Raw genomic sequence first — 24,975 nt, forward strand, 5'->3', positions numbered from 1 at the left:
CTCTGTTCGTTCGTTCTGTGTCCCCGTCTTTGTTTGCACACAGCAGTTTACCTTGTAGCAAAATAAAAAGAAAGCGATGAACTTGTCACTGTTTCGTAGCATTCTTGTGTCCCTGGTTTTCCCCGGGTGCTTATCACCCCATCTAACTCATCGGTAGAATTCAAGCAGATTCATAATGCGTAACTTTCTTGTTTTGTATTTCATTACAAAAGACTTGCCTTTACAATACTTTCAATTGAATACCATTATTTTATAAAATGCATAGTTGCTTTTCAGTTACATACTGTGCTTCTAACGTAGAAGAGAAGCTCACCTGCGAAATGTGCTTACTTACCACTGAAGGCGCAACTAAGAAAACAGTTGGGTTATGCCAAGCGGACTAACATGCAGGGATGAGCTACTACATAGATGAACTAATCTCCTTTATTTACCATGATGTCCTCAACAGTGTAACACAAAAAATAACCTGCATTTAAGGTAATCCATTACAGAATCAATACAAAGTCACCCAATTATACTTAAAATTAAATCATTCACGACAGGATTTTCTCAAGGTATATGCTGTAAGAAACTTATAACCTGAGGGGTCCAAAAACACTCAGAGGCACTTTACAAGTTAACCTTAGCCAAATAAGTCAATCAGTTGACTAAGCTCCTGAAAAAAGCGTGTGTGTGGGTTTGACCTTTAGAGCCTCTCGTTTACATGAAAAGAGGACATGTGGTTAATGAGTTGGCGTTTTCGACTAAAGGACATATTGCAGTGGACACAGGAAAAGGGACGCTCTCCCGTGTGGATGCGAATGTGATGCCTGAGATCGGTGTTCTGGACGAACGAAGCCGGGCACAGGTGGCACGGGAAGGGTCGCTTGCCCGTGTGTCTGCTAAGGTGTCTTTGCATGTGCGTCCTATACTTGGTCACATAGGTGCACTGATGGCACGAATGCAGTCCACCTTCTACCGACACAAGTGAACGGTACTGCTCCCGAGGTGTCAAAATTGGAGAACCTGCAAAGTCACAGAGATAAAAAAGAAGGCAATGAAAACCTTGCGACACACACTGCACTCAAACCTCAATATAACGAACCCGGATATAACAAAATATCGGTTATAACAAAGTGAATGAAGAATATTTCTGTAATATAGTGTTAGAAGTGTAACTTTATAACGAATTCTCGGATGTAACAAACATATTTTTTTGTAAGACACAATTTTGTTATAACGAGGTTTGAGTGTACACAGAAGTGCAGTGCGGCACCAAGTGATATTTAGGAGTTGCTGTACTTGTGAGTATGCGGTAACCTTAGCCTATTTGAACGACATGTTACTGCAGTGGTATAAGTGAACTGAAACGACACATTTCTAACTCAAGTTCTAATATCTCTATAGGTACATGTGTATTTCATACTTGTAAACTCCTGCTGCCAACAGATAGAGCACCAATTAGGACACAATTACGGTACTTAAAATTTTCCTTTGAAAGCTGTGGCATTATATTTGTACTGTGGAGCTGACTTTTACTTTTAAGTTAGATAATATTAGTCAAATGACAAAAACAATTGCGTAATGAAATTTGCCCAAATGTGCAAATCAAAAGCGAATATATAGGTTTGTAGTGAGCACAATAATCTGTGCACAGAAAAACCGCATTCTCGATATGTCTAGACAAATTAGATTAGTCGCACAATACTACCGGCAAGACTTCTGATGCTACTATAAATACTTTTTCATGGTATATGTGCCACAATTTTTTGGTTATTCAGCTCCGATGCACAGACTACTGCGTAGAGGAGCAATGTGTCAAATTTCATGCATGTCTACTCAATCTTAATCATGTAACGGTAGAATGCAAAGCCACCAGTATACAAAGAGATGGGTGTAGAAACTGTAACCTAACTTCCGTGTGCAAATTTCTAAAATTGGTAACATTTGTAGCTAGAGCGTTCATTGGAACCTGGACTTATTTCTTATTCATCTGAGCCGAAACAGATTTTTAAATATTTTTTTGTGTGTACCGTTGCAAGGCAACTAATGTGCGGCCTTCATGTACAGACTAAAGATGTACAGTTTACTTATGTGACAGCTGCCTTCGATGATTGCCTCATTCGACACGTCAAGTATCCATGTGCTTTTATCATCGAACTTCGTTTATAGCACTGAAAAAAAAAAAAAAACTCACGAAAATTGAAAGACTTAGATCTACATTTTTCAAATTTTAATGCATATATTTAATGCATATTTTATGAACCACTCGTCTTATGATTTTACATGAAGGTGTCATGGACTTATTTCATATTTACCTTATTTTCTGATAAGTTGGCATACTTTATCGACTGTGAAGCTTTTGGTTTGATCATCATTTACGTACAGGATGAGATGCAAATATAATCACAATTTTATTAACAGTTTAAGGTCAAAAGCAAGTTTGTTTGTTGAATAATCTATTACAAGAGACCTAAGAAATTTACGAAAAGATAAGGCAATTTTAAAAAGTGTTTCAAATGTCATGACATACCTTAACAAGATGCATTATTTTCTGCATGTGCTAAAACATGAAGCACTAAACCATTAAACTAATTAATGTAATTTATTTTCACATAATAGATTCTGTACAGAGTAGCACAGCAAAGGCACCACTTGAAATTTGAAAATATAAAAAAAAAAGAACACTTACTAGGTTTAAAATAGCAGCACAGTTTCTGATGTCGTAAAACACAGCCCCATTTTTCTGCACAGCGCAACGACATGTTGCTTGAGATTTATTAGCAGAGTTTACGCATTTCCGATTACTGTTATCATGTACACTTAATGAAAACCCAACAACAAAATCCAGAGATAACATTCACCTGATAATATTCCAGTTCCTTATATACGACCACTCACGTCATAGAATGAATACGTGACTTACGTCACTTGTTCATTCATTACATATGACTCCTACAAACTGAATGCCGCAATGGGACAGCGCTATTCACATACCTAAATATCAACACACTACGAGTGCCTTACACCGAACGCTTTGCTCACTTTACATTTATTCAATCAAGGAGACACTAATTTTATGCACCACACTATTCAAGTCATTAGCACATTCGTGTATCAACTGATATGCACAGACATATACAATAATAAACAAATGATATACATGAGCGAAACACAGATGGCATACACTGAAACCTTGATATTACGAACCCAGATATAACAAAAGATCGGTTACAATGAAGTAGCAGAAAGTAGTCTCGCAATCAATATAGTGTTAGAAATAAACCTTCGTAACAAATTTTTGGATGTAACACACCTGATTTTATGTGAGATGCAACTATGTTATAATGACATTTGAGCGTATTATAAAAGAAAAAAAACTCAGAAAAAGTGGAAATGGTGTGCTGTTCAGAAAACACTACTAATACATTAGAAAACACTAATAAATCATCCAGCATTCTTGAAAACAATTGTACCTCTGTCAATGGCACTGAAATCAGAAATTCATCCATTGTCTCATGTCAGTTACGAGATCTTACCGATTTAAAAGTGCAAAACAAAAACACAAAAGCTTACGGAACTAAGTGTACAATGAAGACACAGAAGCTTTTCGGTTCTTAACTTAAATGTCATCGTTAAGATACTACAGCATAAAAGCGAAGCACAACAACGAAGTGAAGTCATAACTTACAAAATTATTTTTCACAGCTACACTGCCATGAACACGTGTGTTGTTGAATAGAACAACAAGCACAAGAGTAGGCAAAAACCATCTACAAAGCTTGAACCAATGCTTTGAAAAGATGGGCAATATTATTTTATGATAATGAGTGAAACCAGAACACTGCATTGACGACTATTCCTGTCATCACAATTTCAATATATTAACAGGGATAACAACAAATCTCCAATTTGACTTATTTTAATATAATCAATGTGTTAGACAGTAAACATGGTCACATTATCATTACAATCCTGAATATTCCTAATGATATTCCTTCAATTTCTATTGATAACAGCATTAACTGCCACGAAACAGGGCAAGCAAAAACAATTTCGAAAAAAATTTTGGACAACAGAGTTCTCACAATATCCAAAGCAAATAACATTTGGATGCTTCGCAGGAGGAACACAGCATCTGCAAAAAGACAGATCACTGTTAAATCAGGCATTCAAAACATTCCTAAACATACTTTTACTCTTGGCATTAACCAGGTCTGCAAGTAACAAATTTCTTTAAGTCAGCTACATTCAGTAATAGCTTTATAATGAGGTGACTGCATTACAGTAACTGATTGACATGAAGCAATGAACGGTATTGAAGAGAAAGGCTAAAGCAAGGAATATAAATGGAAGAGCTTGAATATGGTGGGAACAATACAGTATGGTATAGAATATCTACAGTAATGTCATACAGGAGAATATAGGATGTCAGCGTTCAGGTAAGTGATCAAGGTTATTCATTACTTCTTCATCTCAGTGCTCCATGTGGGCAATTATATATTTAAATTGATGCTGCTGCCAGTTGATAAAAATGGCCACATCGGACGTTAATTAAGTACGGGCAGTTTTTTTTTTCTCCTTGCAGGACCACGTATAAATGTCTTCTTTAGGCCCCACTGAAAACGAAGCGCTGCATTCCAAAGACGTCACATACGCAAGGATCCAGTCGCACAGTAAATATAATCTTGCGAGAGACAGAGCAAAGCCTTGGGTGTAAAGCTGCTCGCCTTCCCAGGTGTCTATCGTTCGATCTTGTTCATCACGTCGTCACACAGAAAATTAATCCTTTTCGGTACGAAATCTCTGTTTATGTTCCTCACCCACTTTGAACAATACTCAAGCAAAAGACGTTCACTTACTCTATTAGACATGGTGCATAATACAGCGAGGAAGTGCACGTTAATCAACCTCAAACGAGCTTGGCAAGCAGTGTCGGACAGTTGACCACCGTGGTTGAGTTACAATCTTGGGTGCAGCCCGACAACGAACTGCAGATGGTTAAAGACTGTCCCCAACACTTTTCCAGTAATCATAGAATGACCCTGTCATCACAGTCTATTTCTTCAGTAAATAACCTGCTGCAAATGTTTCCCGAGTCCATGAAAACTGAGCAGAGTTATCGATTTGTCGAATGCGTGCGATTTTTCCTTTTGTTCATTTATTTATTTATTGCGAATACTGCAGGCCAGTTTGTGGCCCAAGCAGGAGGGGCAATTGGCAATACACATAACGCTGTTACACATGCATACAAAGAATAAAAATATTAGCAATAAAAAGGAGTACAAGACAGATTGGTCAAGGCATAGCACACCATACAATGCATATACTTAGCCACAGATGCTTTCCTGGAGCGCTTGGGAAAAATTTTTAGCTTGTATCACTGCTTCCGGGAGCGCATTCCATTCGGAAATTGTACGTGGGAAGAAGCTGTGTTTAAACTGATTAGTTTTGGCGAAGATAGGCTGAAAGGAATGAGCATGCATGTGACGGGTCCTTCTTGTGCTTAGCGGTTTAATCATAGTTGACGTAGTTATTTTCACCTTAGAAGTAGCAATATTGTTGAGGAAGAGTAAACGGGCCAAGCGTCTACGAACTGCTAGGGTTTGAATGCCATTGTCAGTCATGAGCTTCGACGGAGAATCGTAACGCCCATATTTGTTAAAAATGAAACGCACCGCTTTTCTCTGAACGAGCTCAAGCATGTAGATATCTTTTTTCACGTGCGGATCCCATATCACGGAAGCATATCCGAGTTTAGCTCTAACAAAAGTTTCATAGGCTAAAAGCTTAACGTGACTTGGAGAATGCCTTAATTTTTGTCTCAAAAAACACAACTTAGTAAATGCAGCAGAACAAATACGTTTTACGTGGGATGACCAAGATAAATTAGAGTTCAAAGTGAGGCCCAAGTACTTGTACTCCCCAACATCTGCAATACAAGTGTTCTGCAAAAAGTACTGGGAGTTGAAGAAATGGTTTTTGCGCGTTATTCATAGAAATGCACATTTTCCAGCATTCAACATCATTCCCCATTCCGAGTGCATGGGAAGCGACAGAAAGGAAATGATAAAAGGGCAAGAAGATACAGCAGCACATGCCATGATTTTGAGCACTGCCTCCTGTAGAACACATCTTGTATTGAACGCATTGACTCACTTTAAGTGTGAACAAGAGCGTGCTAGTCTAAGCCTATAGTGGGCAATTCTTGCAGTATACAGCGCCGCATGGGTACCAGGTTGCACCCCATGGTAAGTACGCAACACACAGTCAAATCAACCCATGGCCATGTCTCTGCCTATGATGCAGTCAGGCCAAGTGATCGAGGAAATTACTGAAAAAAAAAGTGAATGATATATAGCAGTCTAGGGTCATTCTAGGATGAATACCCCAGCCATTCTAGCAACCATGCCAAATGTACTTTTTTTTTCATTGTACAAATTTATTGCGTTGAAAACAGTGAATTACTACATTGTTTTTGAGAGAAAATTTCATTGGTCACCCAGGAAACCTTAAGAATTTTGCAAAATGTCACCTAAGTGATATTTCCTTGAAAACTTATTCTGAAAATATCGTTCCTAATTTCCGCACAAAATCTGGTTTACGTAATGAACAAAGGCATTCATGTAAGGTGTTTTATTTTATTTACATTACTGGATATTTTGGTCAATATATGCCAGCCTAAACATTGCCAAAATATTCTATTTAATCGTTCCCCCCCCCCCCCCCCCCCTGTATATTTGAGTAATGTATGAATAGCTGAGCATTCAATAGTAACTCTTCTGAACGAATATTGTGGGGTAAAAATATTTGCTGACCACAAAATTATGTAAATTCCGCAAGAAATCACAAATACAAGATAATCTTTATTTCGATCCTCAATGAGATGCACAACTTACACTGTGTAAAGTTCCAATTACAAATCAGCTTTATAGCTCAATCAAAAACAAATAGTGCTCCTTATATTGCAAGTTTCATCAAGGGATTTTTTTTTGAGAAAGGAAATATTTTTTTAAGCAACAGCTAGTAAAGCGCCAAAGTATTCTTGTTCGGTAAATTGAGTAAATGTGATTAATGTACTAAGCGCCTACTGTGTCATGAGAGTTGTATCAGAATGTCGCACTGGTGGCACAAATAATGTCTTATATTTATTTGAATTATTTACAAGTATTTTACAAGACTCCAAGAAGGCATTGGGCGAGAAGGAAAGCAGAGTTATCATTACTTGAAAGAAGAAAATTTATCAGTAGAATAAAAGGGCTATAACCAAAATATAACAAAATGCAACAATAAGACTATAACAACAATCAATACAAAATGTACATGCAACAGAATAATGCTTAAATATTACATAATGATGATGATTATAACATAATACTATAGGCATGATTGTGCCACAACAGCCATTTCAAACCATACACCCATTATTTGTCAATTAATAAAACACTGTGTATAATGACATTACGGATGTTCTCAAACACTAATTTTTCCTGCTGACATAAAATGGTACTTCCTTTGAGGGTCCTTTCAAAGCAAGTAGAGTCATGTATGCTTCTGTAGCCAATCAAAATTAAATTTGGGCGAGCCTTTAAAGTTTTGGCATAGCTGCAAGGTCAACAAAAGACATTTCTAAAAAAAAATCTCTCATTAACAATGTCAGACTTCTTCAAGAGCGATATTCTAAAAGCTACTCAGTGATTGAGTGCTCCAAAAACCACTTCTGTACAAATTTTACAAGCTACCTATCACCATGAAAATGTTCAATCACACTCAAACCACATTATAACAAAGTTGAATCTTACACAAAAAATAAGTTCGTTATATCCAAAAATTTGTTATAAAGGTATATTTCTAACTTATTGCAAGGTTATCTTTAATTTACTTCATCATAACAAATATTTCGCTATATCCAGATTCGTTATATCGAGGTTTGAGTGTAATTCAGCGGCCTCCCCACAAAAACAAAGTTTGCATCTGACCGTTAAGGCTTCTTTGCAAGACAATGGGACATGTGTATGTTGAGTGTGTCTCTCAGTGAAAAGGATTCGTTGCAGTGGACACAGAGATAGGAATGCTCTTCCGTATGGGTATGCATGTGGCTAATGAGGTGCTGTTTCTGCACAAATGTCGCACTGCAGTGTGCACAGGGAAAGGAACGCTCCCCTCCGTGGGTGCGCATGTGGGCAACGAGGTGCGTCTTCTGCAAAAAGGACGAACTGCAGTTGTCACAGTGATAGGGACGCTCTCCCCAGTGTGCGCAAGTGGGTGCCGAGGTGCTGTTTCTGCGAAAAGGACGCGCCGCATTGGACGCAGGAATAGGGGCGCTCACCCGTGTGGGTGCGCACGTGAGCCACGAGGTTAAATTTCTGAGTGAACGCGGCCGGGCACAAGTGGCACTTAAAGGGGCACTCGCCCGTGTGTACGCGAACATGTCTCCTCATATTTGCCCTGTCCCTGGTCACGTAGGTGCACTGACGGCAAGAATATGCTTGCTCTTGCACGGATACCAGTGAAAAGTACGCCTCCAGGGATGCAAAAGATGGGGAACCTGCGAAGCCACAGAAAGCACAAGAAGGCGATGCGAATGACGTGTTGACACTGGTGCATAACTGGAATGTAGCAACGCCTAATCAACAATAGTTGCTCCATATCTAAGTGAGGTACGAGATTACGTTGCCCTACCCACCCCACACTACTACTACTGTTACAGCAACAACGCACTGACCCTCTGTGCGTCTTCTTATCAAAATTCCCATCTTTTTGTACACAAGTGCTATGCTTGATACATGCAAATACCAAGTGCCAAATGTAGAATACAATTCGGATGCGATTCTGACAGTATAGCTAAATAGGCAGAATTATTTGTATAATTATTAATAATTTAGGCAAATGCCCTTTAACCTATATACATATATTCTTGCATAGAAGTATCTAGAATAGTCCACAACAAAAAGAACCACTTTACACTTCAACACAAGAAGCACATGAAATAAAATAGAAGTGAAAGAAGCTAATATAAAACAAACAAGAATATGAAAACAAAATACACACGGAAGGAATAAAATGGCACTATAAGTTCTAACAGTAATATATACAGGAATATTTTTTGCATTGCATACGGTATACTTTCTTTATAAGTGCTGATGCAGTTTACACATTTCACATTACAGTCCCTCTGCTGCTTAATTGAAAGCACAATAAAACCACGGAATACGATAGATGACTTATTCACGTGATAATGTGTTTCATTCGCATCCACACAGTTAGTGCACATTGCACCTGATCATTAGAATATCTAACTCCTCGTAATGAATAAAGACAATCTCTATACAAAAGCCATGTTTGGAAGGCTGCATTGACATGCTTAAATGGTCAAGGCACTTTGGATATGTCACACTGCACAATGCACTCAAGAACACAATGCACTGCATGCATATTAGGGCTACCTAAAGGAATGGCACAGAGAATAATTTATTGAATTAAGGGGGCAGACTGGTCTTGGGTACCAAAAAGTGCAAAAAAAATTTATTTTTTAAAATTGACATATTTGTTTTCTGCAAGTATTTGCTATCTCTCTGCAAATTTTCACACACCAGGAAGAGGTAATTTTTTTTGTAATGTCATTCTAACTGTCCAGATTTTTGGTGCTGTTAACATGCAGAACCTGCAAAAAAAAAAAGGTGGGAAAGAACCGACTGAGGCTTCTTTATAAATGGCCGGCACCTGTGTTAGAAGCTCTGCTACAAATTTATGAGCACCTTTATGAGGATTGCAAAACATGCGCACCATGGTTGGTGCTTTTTGAAGAAGCTGTGTGTTTTCAGTTTTTTACATTTTTCTCAAAAAGTAAATTTACGACTGTTCATTTTTGAGGCTTCAATATCTCTGCAGCTAGGGCAGGTACAACAATAATTCTTTTTGCAATGGAAACCTGTATGTGTGTAGAATGCAAGTACAAGAGCAGAATTTAGAGCACAAGCCTTATTAATTAATTACTCATTAAAATTATACAACAATTTTAACTGCTTTTGAAAATGGATAGTTCAATTTGCTGTAAGATAACCAATAAAGGCCTAAAAACAACAAAAAAAAAACTCTTGTATACTTTCACTCTGTAGTCATTATTGTATGTTGGAATATTTTAAATATCACTTTTAATTAAGCTTTTTTTTATGGCAGCCTTAAACAATAGGGGTGAACTTAAGTTATCTCAGGAACAAGATGAGTTACAGGAAAACTAATAAAACATTTGAAATCAGTAGAAAAAACTGTGTAACCATGTGCAGTTTGATCAAGATTGCTGAAGAAGTAAACAAAAAAATGTCTAAGACCAGTCTGCCACCTTAAGAAAGGTGCACCGTTTCATGGCAGAAGAGAGAACAGAAACATCTAGGTTGATTTAAGATATGGCTGTTGCTCCACTAGTGGCAGTGCAAGAAAAGGAACAACGTCAGTACATTCTCATAAACATTAAAATTTTGACAAATTGAAAGCACGAGACAAAAATACTCACTCAAAAGCTCTACAGGGCAAAATGGATAATGACGTAGCACATTCCCGAAGTACAGTAACTTAAGCGTTATTGTCGATACCGATACCGTGTAAAATCAAAATTCCAGTGCTGTGTCGAGAAATCGTTGAACAAATGTCGCCAGAGTCGACATTTCAACATGGTCTTCATCAAAACAGGAGTCGCCACTGCAGCAACATAAACTGTTCGGCAACTACTGATAAATTCAAGCCTCCTAGTAACCTTGAATTTCTACCATGAGTTTCTTAACTAACAAAATTGTTTCTCGCAGGTACTCTTGCGTGAATATTTGCATAGTTGAACCGACTTGTAAGTGCAAGAGTATGCGTGAACAGATACTTTTGTAAGACAGGCACAATTTCTTTACATTAACGGTTTCAACTTAGATGCTACCACGAAACCTGTAATACTTTTAAAGCTCTCATGATAGACTAACAGTGCAAAAAGTGTAGCAAGTTCCACTCGTTTTACAATAACCAATCCAAGCCAGCTGTCGATGCTAAACATGGCCATATCACAGTCACACTCTCAAGTGCATAATGAATTAAGATGAAAAATAACAATATAATGGCAAATTATTTTTTTGAAGAACCTGGTGCAATACATTTCTGGCAATATCCAAAGCATGCAACTTCGTTGCTCCTTAGTAGGTATGGGCACATCTGCAACAACCCATAGACCATTGTTATAATAAACGCTAACACTCGCAGTACAAACACATACTTGCATCAACCAGGCTCAACCATTAGAAATTCCTAGATAAATGACATTCTATAGTTGTTTTGTAATCGAGTCACTATATTTTCAGTAGTCAATTAAATGTAAGAAGTTATTTTTGGAATATACGAGCTCTAAATTAGGCAACTCAAATTTGAGTACTTGAGTTTAATAACTAGGAAATAAAAACTGTACATCTTCACTAGTGCAATGTAGCAAAATATAGGTTATGAAATGACAGACAACCAAATGTGGTCAGCATTTGCTTACTTAGCCTAGCAAACCATGTGGGTGAACTATTTTAAACAGTGATGCTGCGGCTCAGACACCACGGCTACACTGGACATAGATCTGGAAAATCAAGCATAGGCAGTTTTTCTTACGTTTTGCTGGATCATTAAGAAAGCCTTCTGTAAGTCTTAGCAATTGAGTGCTGCATTTAAAGGAGGAAGGAAGACACAGAAGCACATGATTCAGTAAGTAAGTACAATTTCATGTACCCATCTTCGTATAACGATGACCTATCCTGCAAGCATACAGAGCGTGTCTTCAGTGCTGTTGCTGGTGTTTTTGTATAGAAACAACAAAACCGGACAGTCACAAATTTTGTTAAAACATTTGTCGGTTAATATGAACAGCATGTGAAAGACTGCACAGGCAGAACTAAAAGACACTGAATAAGTCATTATATCTGCTGGATCAATAAAGTTGGGAAAGAAATGGTACAAATGCAGTGAATGAAATTTTATTATTTTTTCAAACTTTGTTTATCGCAACGATGTCTCACATATGTTTCGACAATGTCTGACAGATGTCTCACAGATGCCACAAACAGCCACACATGAAGCAGTGGGCCTATGTTGCTGTAACATGACACCGCAATGCAGATGCGAATCGTGTTACCAGAGGGGAAGAACGGGAAAGGTCTGGATAAGCGGTATCTCTTTGCTAGCCTCTCTTGGCAGTTTGTTTGGCACCCATTTGCTAGCGTATCTCCCAGAGTTCAAGGAGTGAAAAGTCGCTCTAATTTGTTTACAGTGATGTTGACAATAAAGATATGCTGTTTCTTGGGTCCAGCATTGTAAAAGTGAACATTTGAGGTCATCGAGTGGCATGTTCTCGTGCTTGAATGTATGACTACACATCATAGTTAATTAACTTAGTACATGTAGTTTAATTAGCTGATCTTTCCACATCCTTTTCCAGCTAGCCTCCTCTACACTTTTTCTTTCTTTGCCTTATTTTTAGATGGTGCTGATTACCATGAACACACTCCACAACACTGATTTCACAGAGCATGTATCCATGCGGTAGAAGAATACTACCAATATGGATCCAGCAATGTTTACCTGCTTGAGCTAACATTGCTCGAGGTGTTAAAGCGGTGCTGGACAAAATCTGGAGGCTGAAATAGCCTGCTGAATCGATTTCCGTGAACTTTTGCATATTATCTACCTAATTTCAACAATAAATACAGTTTGGGAATGTATATGAATTCATAAGTATGTGTACATTATCTGGAGCTATACATCGCATCTCGTGATATTGTCATCATCTAAGGTGACCTGATGGTGAACCCCAGCTTTTGAGATGTCACCATTGCAGGAAATAGAGATGGTACAGCTATTGTGATGACATCATAGTCACCATTGTGCTTTTTCTGCATTTGCACCAGCAAATTACAATTGCGTGGCTGCTCACGAGCCGGCGCCCACGGAAAAATCCTGGAAGCCTCAAGAAAGTTGTCGCCACCAGATGATGATGTTATTAACAAAAAAGACGACAACACAGCACAAGTGGCGGGCGAAAGAATGCCAGAGACGATGCAGGCAGTGCAGAAAAGCAACACCGTTCTATTTGCCATTTCACACACTACATAGTGGTAGCTGCACACAGTGGCTTGTCGCTCTTGTAGCTCTCCCAAGCCGTAAATGAAACTAGTCAGTAGTAAAGAGACTGTAATCAATGATTTTTCATGAGCTGCATCAAGTGATGTTCAGTGTGGTGACCAATATGCCCTCAGCAACATACTGCAGAAAAACAAAATCAAAATCGAGATTCAAAATTCAAAACCAAAGTGAGCTGACCAGTAGTAGTCCTTGCGAATCATGGGGTTAGGATTCAAGATTATCGTGTGATGCTCTCTCCGAGTGTTTTTACCGACTCCATGGTCGTACCCATTATGTATGACGAGAACGAAATTCGTGGGTTCTGGTTCAGTTTAAACATGCGCGCTCTACGTGGAGGTCAACCTTCTTACCATAGCCATGAATTAAGCTTGAAATTGCTCCGGCTGATCAAGAAGTCAGGTTAGCAGCAATGCATACATTACAAGGCATAAATGTGTTACACCACATGAATTGCATATTGATCATCTAAAGCTGCCCATTTGGTGCAATCATGGGCATAGCCAAGCAAGCAAGGGGGGGGGGGGGGGAGCACAACTTTTTTAACCTGAAATTTTTCAGTTTTGCTTGTGTATATGTACACGCACACACATACACACATAAACACACAAAGTATGCTTAAGCCCCACTCTCTCTCCCCTCCCTTCCCAAAATTCTCGGTACACTAGTGGTTACAATGGGTATAATCATATGAAACTATGAGCTAAGCCAAAATTCATCGTCATTAGTACCAGTCATAGCATCACAGAGAAAATTAAAACTGAGGCGGGCCTTGATGCCGCATTTTGCAAAGCCTCTGTGAAACCAGAAGCGCATCTTATATTTAGACTGAATCACCTTTTCTTGTTTTTATCTGAACAGTGAACAAAGAAGGCTGTGCGCTATAACATTCAGCTAGGACACAAGATAACCACATGAACCACACTATGAAGGAGTGTACAGATTTTAATTGAGTTTCAATTATTGAATTGGGGCAAATCCTCCCCAAACTTTTTCATTTCCTATGTACGTGAATACATACAAACATACCAATACGCACACAAGTATACATAAAGGAACATCAGACATCCACCCCTAATCCATTTCTGGCTCCGCTCCACTCGAAAAACTTCTCTCCACAAGAGACAAACTAATATAATTTAATGAAACCACTTCGCATTATAAATCCCATCGTAACATCTATCCAGAGGCAGCTAAAGAGCTCAGCAAAAAAGAGAGAAAGTTATGTGGCATAAACTACAAACTGGAGTGTTTCCAAACCATCACTTGACAATAAATGGCACCCAGAAGTGTTGCATCCCAGATGTGCGCACTGCAGTTCTAGCAAACATAGTTTGGACCTGCCCTTCCTACAATAATTCAAGCAGAAACATAGAATCCTGGGAGGCCTTATTATGAAGCCATGACGCCAAAGGATGTCAAGTGATCAGTCTCATTCTGAGTGCCGCCAAGTCCCAAGAAATTCCCGCCGATGGCTAGGTGGATGAACGGAGACAGAGGCCAAAGCCTCTCTTCCCGTGACTCTCGACAGGTGCAAATAAATGTTATTTCTCTCTCTCTCATGCTGTCAGATATTGTTGACAAAAGCAACCTGCCATTTTGGCACAAGCATTGCAAACTTGGATTGCCCGTCTTACACACAGCCATAGTCACCTAACCCACATGACTAAAAGTGAGTAACAGAATATGAACTGAAGAAATGGTGATGTAGATTTTGCAGGCTAAATAAATATGCTCTTTTAGTGGAATGCAAGCTCATCTTTTAGTACTGAAGCCTGGTGATACAAACACAACACCCCAAGCACATGCTTTGTAAGGCAGGGTAGAACATCTTAAAGGCTACACAACATGCAAACAAGCATACTTGAATGCTTCGAGTGTTTTACACAACGGTAAAGGTCTCCTTTGTAAAAACCAGTGCATCAAGGTGCCCAGCATGCTTTCAAAATGTGGAATGTTCGCTATTGGCCTCATCTCGTACATACATGCAGATTTCTAGTCCAACATGAATTGCACGTCCCCTCCCTATTCTGATCCAATGGTGTTGCCATCCGACACGCTCCCCAAGGCAGAAGACCTTACAATTTCTGCAACAACTAGTTCACATAAAAATTAGTTGCACCACATTCTACTTTGCTTGCAGCATTCGAATTTTTCGTCTTCAAAACAATTTCAGACATTTGTAAACCACTGAAAATGCCAATGAATCAGTGCAAAGCAAAGAATATGGCAAGAAAAATAACACAGGACACTTATATCTGTCGACATTTTATTGGTCTCTATAGAGTCCTGGTTTTACCTGGCTATATCTGCATTGCCGACTCAGGGCATGCAGATTTAAACTTTACAGTTTTCTTCGATTAATATACGAATGACATGCTTACAGAAAAAACTCTTAAGAAAATGGTTGTGTAAAAAAACACGCAGCTGGCTCTTTTTGTGACGTGCTACGCATGACACTGTTGGAATAAGCTCATCAGCAAATGTGCCAACTCACCATTGCAGATGAAAACAAAGCAGCAGTGTGGCTAGTTGGACTAGCCGGTGCTCGTTCACTTTGACAAAATATGACGTGCACAGAAACACGGACACTAGAAAGAAAGATGCACTAGGAGATGGACACACAAAAATATGGATTTCTAGTGCTAGTGTTTCCTAGCGCCACATCTTGTCAAAATAAATGAAGAAGGGCCGTGCTACCCTGGTCATACTAACATGTGGGGCAGAGCTATTTCACAAGATAGGCAATAAAATGCTTTCTTCCATATGCTGAGCTTCCCGGCACGAGACTACATTATCCACAAACAATACCAAGGCAAAGTAAGCCTTTGACATCCTGGCATAGCTGTAGGGTCAGCGAAAGGCACTCAACAGTTTATCGTTGACAATACCATGTTGCTTTCTCAGCAGTCAAAAATTGAATAGCAGACTGGTACAAAACATTTCGAGGAACTGTAAACATTACCTGCTATCATAAAAAAACAAAGAAAACAATTAATCCATTAAGTCTAAAAGAAAAGTCCGTGCATCCCTGACCTTTGCGGGTCCTTGTTTGCAGTACAACGGGACAGATGCTGAACGAGGTGCTGTTTCTGTTTAAAGGGCCGATTGCAAGGGACGCACAAAAAAGGCGGACGCTCTCCCTGGTGTGTGCGCATGTGTAGCACGAGGCGGTACTTTCGCGCAAAGAACGTGTTGCAGTGGGGGCAAGAAAAGGGACGCTCGCCTGTGTGGGTGCGCATGTGGAGCGTGAGGTTGCCCTTCTGCGCAAAGGAGGCGCTGCACAGTTCGCAGGAATAGGGGCGCTCGCCGGTGTGGGTGCGGACGTGTTTTTCGAGATTGCTGTTTCTGTCGAACCCGGCCGGACAGAACTGGCACTGGAACGGGCGCCCGCCCGTGTGTTTGCGAAGGTGACGATTCATGTCTCTCTTCTCGCTGGTCACGTAGGTGCACTGGCGGCAGGAATGCAGTCCGTCTTGAAACGACACGAGTGATTCGTACTCCACCAGGGATGCCACCGAAGAGGAACCTGCAAAGCCACAGGAAGAACAGGCAGGCGATGCAATTCATGAACCACACACTACACTCAAACCTTGGTATAATGAACCAAAATATAACGAATTAGTGGTTACAACAAAGTAAATTAAAAGTAGTCTTGCCATAGATACAGTTTTACCAAACTATCTTAATAGCAAAATTTCTGAAATAACGAAGTTATTTTTGTGGCAGGCAGTCACGACTTTGTTTTAATGAGATTCGAGTATCTATAGTACTGGACTGCAGTTCTAGGTTAACAAGGTTTGCTTCACTTGCAAGAGAATCTCATAATAACCTTGGACAGTCCAAACAATGCTAGTATGTATTGTATATTACTGTTGTGTTTCTCCCTGTTACTGTGTGTGCTGAGGGCATGCTCTCTGGTTATGATGAATACGTTACAGCTTGCTTACTTTTGTGCTTAGTTAGCAACTATTGTGGTAATGAGGCACTGACTCACTATATGTCTCACAAGAGTCTGTCTGTACATAACTACTCTGCTTAGCGTATGTGAACACCTGCTACCAATATACACTCAATCTTCGTTACAACGAATTCCAATATAACAAAATATTGGTCATAATGAAGTATTTGACAAAAAGTGTAGCAATATAGTGTAAGAATTATACCTTTATAACAAATTTTCGGATATAACAGACTTATTTTCGTGCAAGATGCAACTTCGTTTCAATGAGGTTGAAGTGTATGAAGATCCAACTTGGATGCAATTCTGCCACTATCCTTAGATGACAGCCAGAATTCTCTGCATATATGCCACTAAATTAAGCACTAAACCATTAAATCAATTATTCCTCTTTCCATAAACAGGGATGCAGCAGTCAAAATAGAATTAGGTGCAATTTTCAGAGCAGCAAAATCTTATTGTTGGAGCACTAAAATCTCAATTGGAACCAGGTTGCGGTACAGAAAGCATTAATTTTTTTATCACAAAAGACCAAATTTGGAATAGCATAAAAAAGAAGTATGCACAAAGAAGAAATATGTACAAACCATTCATTATCCCTCAATCATACAGAGTGAATATGAGCACTAGTATTTGAATAAAGTAGTATTTTAAAGCACTCCACTGAACAAACAATAATAAAGTCTACATAGGCATTTGCCACGCCTGTCAAATATTTTGACAAGCTCCGAGGATTTAAATGTGAATGTGTCATGCTGGCAACATTGAGATTTGGGAGATTTGTAAAACTGAAAAGTAGAGGTGGCAAAAAAAAAAAATTATTGCCATGACTTTGTTAGACGTCAGCGGTCATATTAGCACTCACAATTATGTGGCGTATACACGCATAAATAATTCAACAAGCAGTGCTGTGTCCCGTGACTAGTACTAACAGCCCCGTCCGAATCTTACAGCACTTTTCCGCAGGTCACCGGTGTACTGCGTTCTGCCCGAGTTGCAACAAGGCCAAGAAATTTTCGAAGTGCTACACAGGGTTATGGTCTGCGCACCTGGATCCTTGGGTTGATTGATGACGCCAACTACAGGCGGCCACCATGGCAAAATTAGCGCAACTGAGAAAATTGTGAGGCTGGTCAGGCATTTTGGCGCAGCATGGCACGATTTTGGCCAACTTCATGGTTTTGGCGCAATAATGGGGAATCGTATCAAATTGGCGCAGCTGTTGCACCTCTGCATAAAGAAGTGCCTATACAATGCAGCGCTGTAAAAGCATCCCTTGACAAGTGAACACATCAACAATATGAAATAGAATGCAAGTGAAAGAAGGCAGTGTGCAACAAACTGAAATGTGTGAAAAACGAAATAAACATTTACGAAGGCTAGAACGGCATCAGTTTCTGGTGGAAGAAAAAAAAAAACATGCAAATTTTTGTGAGAAGCACAAAATTTTGCTCGATATGTGGCAGCAGAGCTTATACATTTGTCTTTTATTTTTGTATTGCTTCAATGAAAGCACAATAATACAATGAAATGCTAAAGGTAACTTATTCATCAGATAGTGTTTCAACTACACAACCCCCACACTAGTAGATATTTCACATTATTACCATACAAAACCACTAATACTGAATAAATACAATGGCTGTTCACTGAAGGTGGAGCAGAGTTGGAAAGCCATTGTAGCATGCCTGATTAATGAAAGCTTTACGACAAGCAATGCCCAAATCAACATGACAAAGCACTACGTGTATTTTAGGCATGAACGTGACTAGAGTAGAAGAAATTTGTCAGAGCTAAAACAGTACCTTTTTTGTTGGCCAAAAAGAACACAGCCACATTAAAGTACATTCAGTTTCTTCAGATGGTCCCATGGTAAAGACAACATAACAAGTAAATCTTACTTTGATATTATCGACTGGAAAACACAAGAAAAGAAATGCAATAGATGACAGGACCAAACGAATAATAAAGTAACAAAAGACATTTTTAAACTTACATGAAAGGCATTGTTAATGTACTTTTGCAAAAGAAAAGTAAAGACCTACTAACAAGTGCTGCAGAATTTACAATATTTTTCTTTCAACTACACCTCATGAAGATTTGAATTGATCAGCCTTATGGGGACAAAAGTATTCATTAGCAACTGCCTAGCCTTAATGAATGCTTTCTCCAGAAAGGCACAATTCTTTTATGCTGACCAATATTTGAACACCAGTGAAATTCTATTTTTTTATTAATAGTTTAATTAGACTAAGAGAAAAATATAATAATTATGTGGTCTCATTTTGTTTCGAAGTAAACAACCAGACCTATGGGTGCAAGCACACCTTAGCACATTCCTGTCACAGTCTCAAATAAATCAAAGAGCAATATAAAAAGGCAGAGGAGTGAACTATTTCTTCGAAGATGTTGATGCGATGCAAGTTCTGACAATGAAGCAAGAAACCTTTTGGATGCTTCGCAGTGGCAATGGACGCATCTGCAAAAGCACAGAGATCACTGTTAAAGCTGGCCCGAACACTCACATTACCACCTACCAAACATTTACTCTTGGCATCAACCAGACTTCAAGGTAACAATGAACTTGTAATTAACTATACTTCCAGGAAGCTTTTTATTTGAGTGAATATGTTTTCAGAACTAATCACATGTAACCATTGACATTTCCCTCCCCACTTCAAGCGCCACATCTCCGAACAGCTTTTCCCCAGAACTGACTCTGTGGATTAAAGATGTGATGAGCAAAAGCTGTTGATACATTTAAAATAGGAGCTAATTGCGACATTTCAATGTAAATATGCAAATCGATCCTCTGAATGACTGTCAAACAAGATTAGGTAGGAGTGGATTGCCTTGGAGTCATGATGAAAATCCAAATCCACAGTTGCTGATGTCCACACTCATCACTTAAACTACGACTCATTTCATTTCTTAAAAACTGCAGACAGCATGAAGTGCACTGGCAATGCTGCAATGGAAGTAAAATTCAACTTAGATACAGCTTAGGCTAAGGCTTCGCATTACCTCCGAACAATATTTGCTGAATGGCCTTTATTATCAGCACCATGTAAGAACTATTGTGTGTTTTTCAAGGTACAGTGTTACTCAAACCACAATACATTCGAGAGTGACTGCAAGGGTGATAATCACAAGGTTACAAACAGCAGCCAAGAGAGCAAATGTGTGAAAGTAACACATGAAACATGTTCGAACATGAAAGGACAGTGGTGACAAACTAAGCATTCAGACAAGTTGTTATACCCAGGAAAGCAGATAAAAAATACTGCCCACTGTTTCACTTCGCTAACCACTCCTAAAGCCGAAAGGATGGTTTCGATGGTTAAAGTATCATAGAAACCTTTCAGAGCTGCACTCGTTTTCCTTTCTGTGTGCTAAAAGGTTAAAATAGCATGCCTGTTGTCCATTACTCTGTAACAAGCACCACTGAAAGAACGTAGCACATTGTCTATTTGTTTTTCTTAGTGTGTATTTATTCTGTTAAGGTATTGTTACACCGTTAGTATGTTAGTACAACAGATTTGTAATTTAAAGTAGCATGAAAATTAGAGACCAGTCAAAGAACAACACAGACAACCGAGCCATGACCGGTCTCCCCCCCCCCCCCCCTCTTTTTTTTTAATCTCTCGCGCTGTTTTACAGATCTTTGACAAATTGCATTTATTCAACCAGGCACTCTGATGATTGGACGAAACATCGCACTGAGACATTTCGTGCAATTTTTCAAAGAAGTCACCACCTTTAAAAGCACACCAACTCGCCCAATTTTTGGTCTTTTTGAATCTACCTCACTGTATACCGTTTCAATCATTCACATACAAGTTATCAGAGTGGGATGCATCTGTGGAGTAATTTGGGAGATACTCCACAGCTTGAAGCTTGTGCTGAAGCAGCTCTTCACAGTACAGTTAGCAACTTGCCCAGGTGTATCCTCCCAGTTGTGGTAAAAAGTGATGTCTGCACTTTTCCTGATGCGGAAAGAAAAGTGCAACAAACGGAGTTAACAGTGAGAAAGACTTGAACATTTTAAAAGCACCTTGACAAGCAGTAACATGCAGCATAATATGAAATAATGCACAATAGACGGTGAAGGTTCCTGCTTTACATAGTGTACACCTACCTGTTGTGTACTATTGTGACACAAAAGTCCAGTGCTAGGCAAACAAGAGTGATGGGAACATCTTTCTACCAAGGCTAGTGTCTTTATAGCCCCAACCCTCTATTCTTAACAGCATAATTCCTTGCACACGTTAATGGTTCATTTTAAATGTGCAGTCTGTCGTCAACTTTCTTCATTTGTACATGTTTATTTCTGGCCTGTAAGCCTTTAACATGAATCTCCATCCTTGTTGACATGAAAAGAGGGGATATAAGCTACGTGTATATGAAATGAGTTTTATAGTTAAATGTTTGCCAGAAATCGAACAAAACCACATATACTGTTCTCATTCTAAAAAACAAATTCTATTCCCAGGCAGCTACTCCGGGTTTAATGGTGTCGTCAACACAGTTTGAGGAAACTAGCTTGGCCATCAAACCCTATTTAATGCAGTTTCCTGAAATAAATGAGTACAAAAGCAATGCTTTGCTTTTCACTTCTTTGAGCATGCACTCCAATGCTTTGCCAACTAGATGACGCGGTTGCAAGCTTTGAAGACTTCCCTTGCCCTTACGCTGCGAAAACAAGAACAGATTAGAGTTTTTGGGATTATGAAGGTATCTTTCAGCCTATCACTGATGCAGCAGAGTAGACAGAACAAGTGGATGAGGTGGAAGGCCATGAAACTCCTGCCCCTATTCCAAGCCAGGTCTGGTGGATGCTACCAATCTCTCAAGGCAGTTTGCTGGGCCCACTAAGGAACAATGGTCACACTGAAAGCACGTGGGAGCGATGAGAAGTGCATTACAACAGAGAAAGTGGAAATAGTTGCTACATAGTGTTCATGCTAAAATCAATGGGCGTGTAAACAGAGACACGAGAGAGAAGACGGCACAAATGCTTGCTAACAACTAAAAGGTGCACAGTTGTGGAAAAGAAAGTAGGGACAAAGGCTTATCTGCGCATGCCCAGGCAAGAGGCAATACCTGTCAGTCTAACACGCATGGGGGGGTGAAGGATCCGCTTGAGAGGTAACTGCTAAAGCGCCTCTAATCCACTCAGATGTCTATATTTAGTAGTGGCGCTGCAGTTGTGCACGAGTGTACAACAAATGCGTAGCTGTAAGAATTTTTGAAACGATGCAGTAATAGCAGAATTACACACATTTGATGATACAACAGAGGCTCTCGCTTGTTTCGCTATTTCGCTCACTATGCTCCCTTCATCAGTTCGTCCCCTCTCCTGGTTAAGTGCTCCTCTTGACCGTGAGGAACGGAAAAACGCCGAATGGACAAACAGGTACTTTGGATGATGAGCAGATGAGAACGTTGATGCTATTGCGAACACTGAGGAGCTAGGGACTGCCAAAAGGCTGAGAGAGGAAAAGGAATTCAGTGCTTCTTGGAACTGGCAGGGTGCCCAGAGTCCATGGCGCTGCCACATTCGGTATTGTTCACAGTGATGACCTCGTGAGCTCGATGCCCACATTTACTTGTAATGTTGAAAAATTATTGCAGGTAATTTAGAGGGCCCCTTAAGACATATAATTTTTTTTTCATGAAGTTAATCGACCACTGACTCATGCTTACGCTACCGCTATTACTGGTACGCATGGCCTCACCCATCCGGTGCATTTCTTCATTCCTGCGCCTCTGCAAAACTGAGCATTCATCGAATTATGGCATTAACTTATACTCTTGACAAAGTAAAAATAGATTAGATGGTGAGTCCCCAACTCAGATTAACAAAGTGGTTCATCTGGCCCACGTAGAAACTTCTGCAGCTAAAAGGAACCTTATACACCACACTTTATCTCTTGCATCACTCTTTGCATGCAGTCTTTTGGCATGAGAAGTGCATACACCTACTGCTGGTTAAACAGACACAGGGGAACATCACAAGTTCTTTCGCTTAAAAAGTAATTTCGCTGTTCTATTCAAAACAATGTGATTGCAATGTGATCTGTTGTGACATTGTTAAGGCTCTGTAATAAACCACCCAGGTTACAAGAAATGGTTAACCACGCAATCTTAACTTGCCCAGAGCTATTGGCTCACAGCCTTTCTAAAAAAAAAAAAAATGCCGAAATAGTGTCAAGGTCTCTTCAAATAGGAGCCGCATCGGTGGTAATAGCATACCAGGCAAATAATTACACGCCTGCAAAGGTGCACGAACATTTTCATGGCTAGTGATCATTAGCTATGAGAATTTCCACTCAGTCGGCAGAAGAGATGGTTCTAAATAATAGTGATCAATTAATAATGAAATAAGGCACTGACAGAGCTGTCATATGGGTGGCAAAAAAATGCTCACATTGGGTTCTTTTCAGAGTTATTATGGTTTTTCATAAGAGCACTCATGGCATGCATGTAGTACACACTTCGGCACTTGTTGCAACTCTTAAAATGCACACTGCCAACGTGCTACAAGAGCGCCTCCCTAGAGTTTGTCCGTCTGCCGCTTCAAGTTAGGTTCTTAGGTTAATAATGGAGTGCACTCACTGCGCTTTTCGATATTTCTATGATACACCACATTTTCAAAATAAGGAGTGTTTAGCGTTACGAAGACGCTCGAAATAAGAGAAACTACTGTGCTTCACAAACCAACAATGTATGTACACGTCATAGCTGACAACCATGTAGCATGCATCCATGCTGTGAAATTACGACAAAAAAATATACCCTACGTTACTTACGCTACACGAAAGTTTATTCACATAACTTGGCTGCCTGACCGTCGACGCGCAGAGCAGTTCTCGTCGTCCAATGGGTGCGCTCACATTCTACGGCTATCACAACCGCGCTTGTGATAAAACATCAAATAGCGGCTGCGAAAGTTCATCCAGCGACCCACGCACAACTCCAGTAACACATTTTCTCTAGACTATTGTGTAGTTCGACAAATGAAGAAGGCGCGTACAGGAGGCTGTGGCAAGTTGACCATTGTTTTGTTGGCTGGTCGACAGAATAAAGTTGAAGCTTATTCTGTGGTCTTCTGCTAACAGAAACCAAAACCACGACAAAAAAAGCACCACCTCGCACTTTCTGTGCCGTTCGAAGTTTTGGTTTCGTTTTTGATTTGGACAAAAGCAGTAGTGTAGTAGGCATGCATACACGTACACAGTGGGAGAGTCCCACCGAACCATGCAGCGAACAGTAGTATAATGTTAGCGTGCAAAACTGGACGATATGATTTATAGCACAAAATGAGGACAACACGTGGAAGATGGAAGAACTGCACACGAGAGCTCGGCGCTGTTTTCGGCGTTGTTCTTTGTCACGTGTTGCGGTCTTTTTGCGCGCCTTTTACTACGCAGGTCAAAGATTGCACAATGCGCTGTTAAGATATTAACATTAAGAATCCAACTTGTTCATCTACTATATCAGGTCGCATGGTCCCGCAGCGGCAGTGTCAAATGCAGCCCGAAATAAACTATACAAGTTCTATAATTACATGAACTGCATAACTAAGCGGCAATCTGTCACAATGATTCGCTAAAATTGCAACAAACGTGTATTCTCAAACATTCAGCTCTTACCCGTGCCGCGCAAAGAGGGCGCCACCACCCTGGCAAGTGCGCGATTGTCAGCCGTTGGGCAGCCGGTGACCGTGCTACGGACATCATGGTTCGACGTAAAGCCCCTTCATCGCGTCTACAGCCGCTTGGAGGGGCTTTATTTCGACGCAGAAGAGCTGCCTGCATTAAGCGCGGGATCTAGAAATACAGAATACTTACGCAACAACAACATTAGCGCAGATTTCG

At 39.8% G+C, this 24,975-nt stretch overlaps 1 protein-coding gene across 1 annotated transcript; it reads right to left on the reverse strand.

Moving 5' to 3' along the window:
- Nucleotides 1-547: 547 nt before the first annotated feature.
- LOC119165026 (uncharacterized) lies at nt 548-24,045 on the reverse strand. Its single transcript, XM_075874415.1, has 3 exons — nt 23,908-24,045; nt 16,361-16,663; nt 548-1,005 (listed from the first exon to the last, which is right to left on the reverse strand). The coding sequence occupies exons 2-3, from the start codon at nt 16,554-16,556 to the stop codon at nt 686-688; spliced, it is 516 nt and encodes a 171-aa protein (XP_075730530.1). The 5' UTR covers nt 16,557-16,663; nt 23,908-24,045; the 3' UTR covers nt 548-685.
- Between the last annotated feature and the right edge of the window lie 930 nt (nt 24,046-24,975).

The sequence above is a fragment of the Rhipicephalus microplus genome, chromosome 9 (genome assembly GCF_043290135.1).
Source record: "Rhipicephalus microplus isolate Deutch F79 chromosome 9, USDA_Rmic, whole genome shotgun sequence".
NCBI lineage: Eukaryota > Metazoa > Arthropoda > Arachnida > Ixodida > Ixodidae > Rhipicephalus > Rhipicephalus microplus.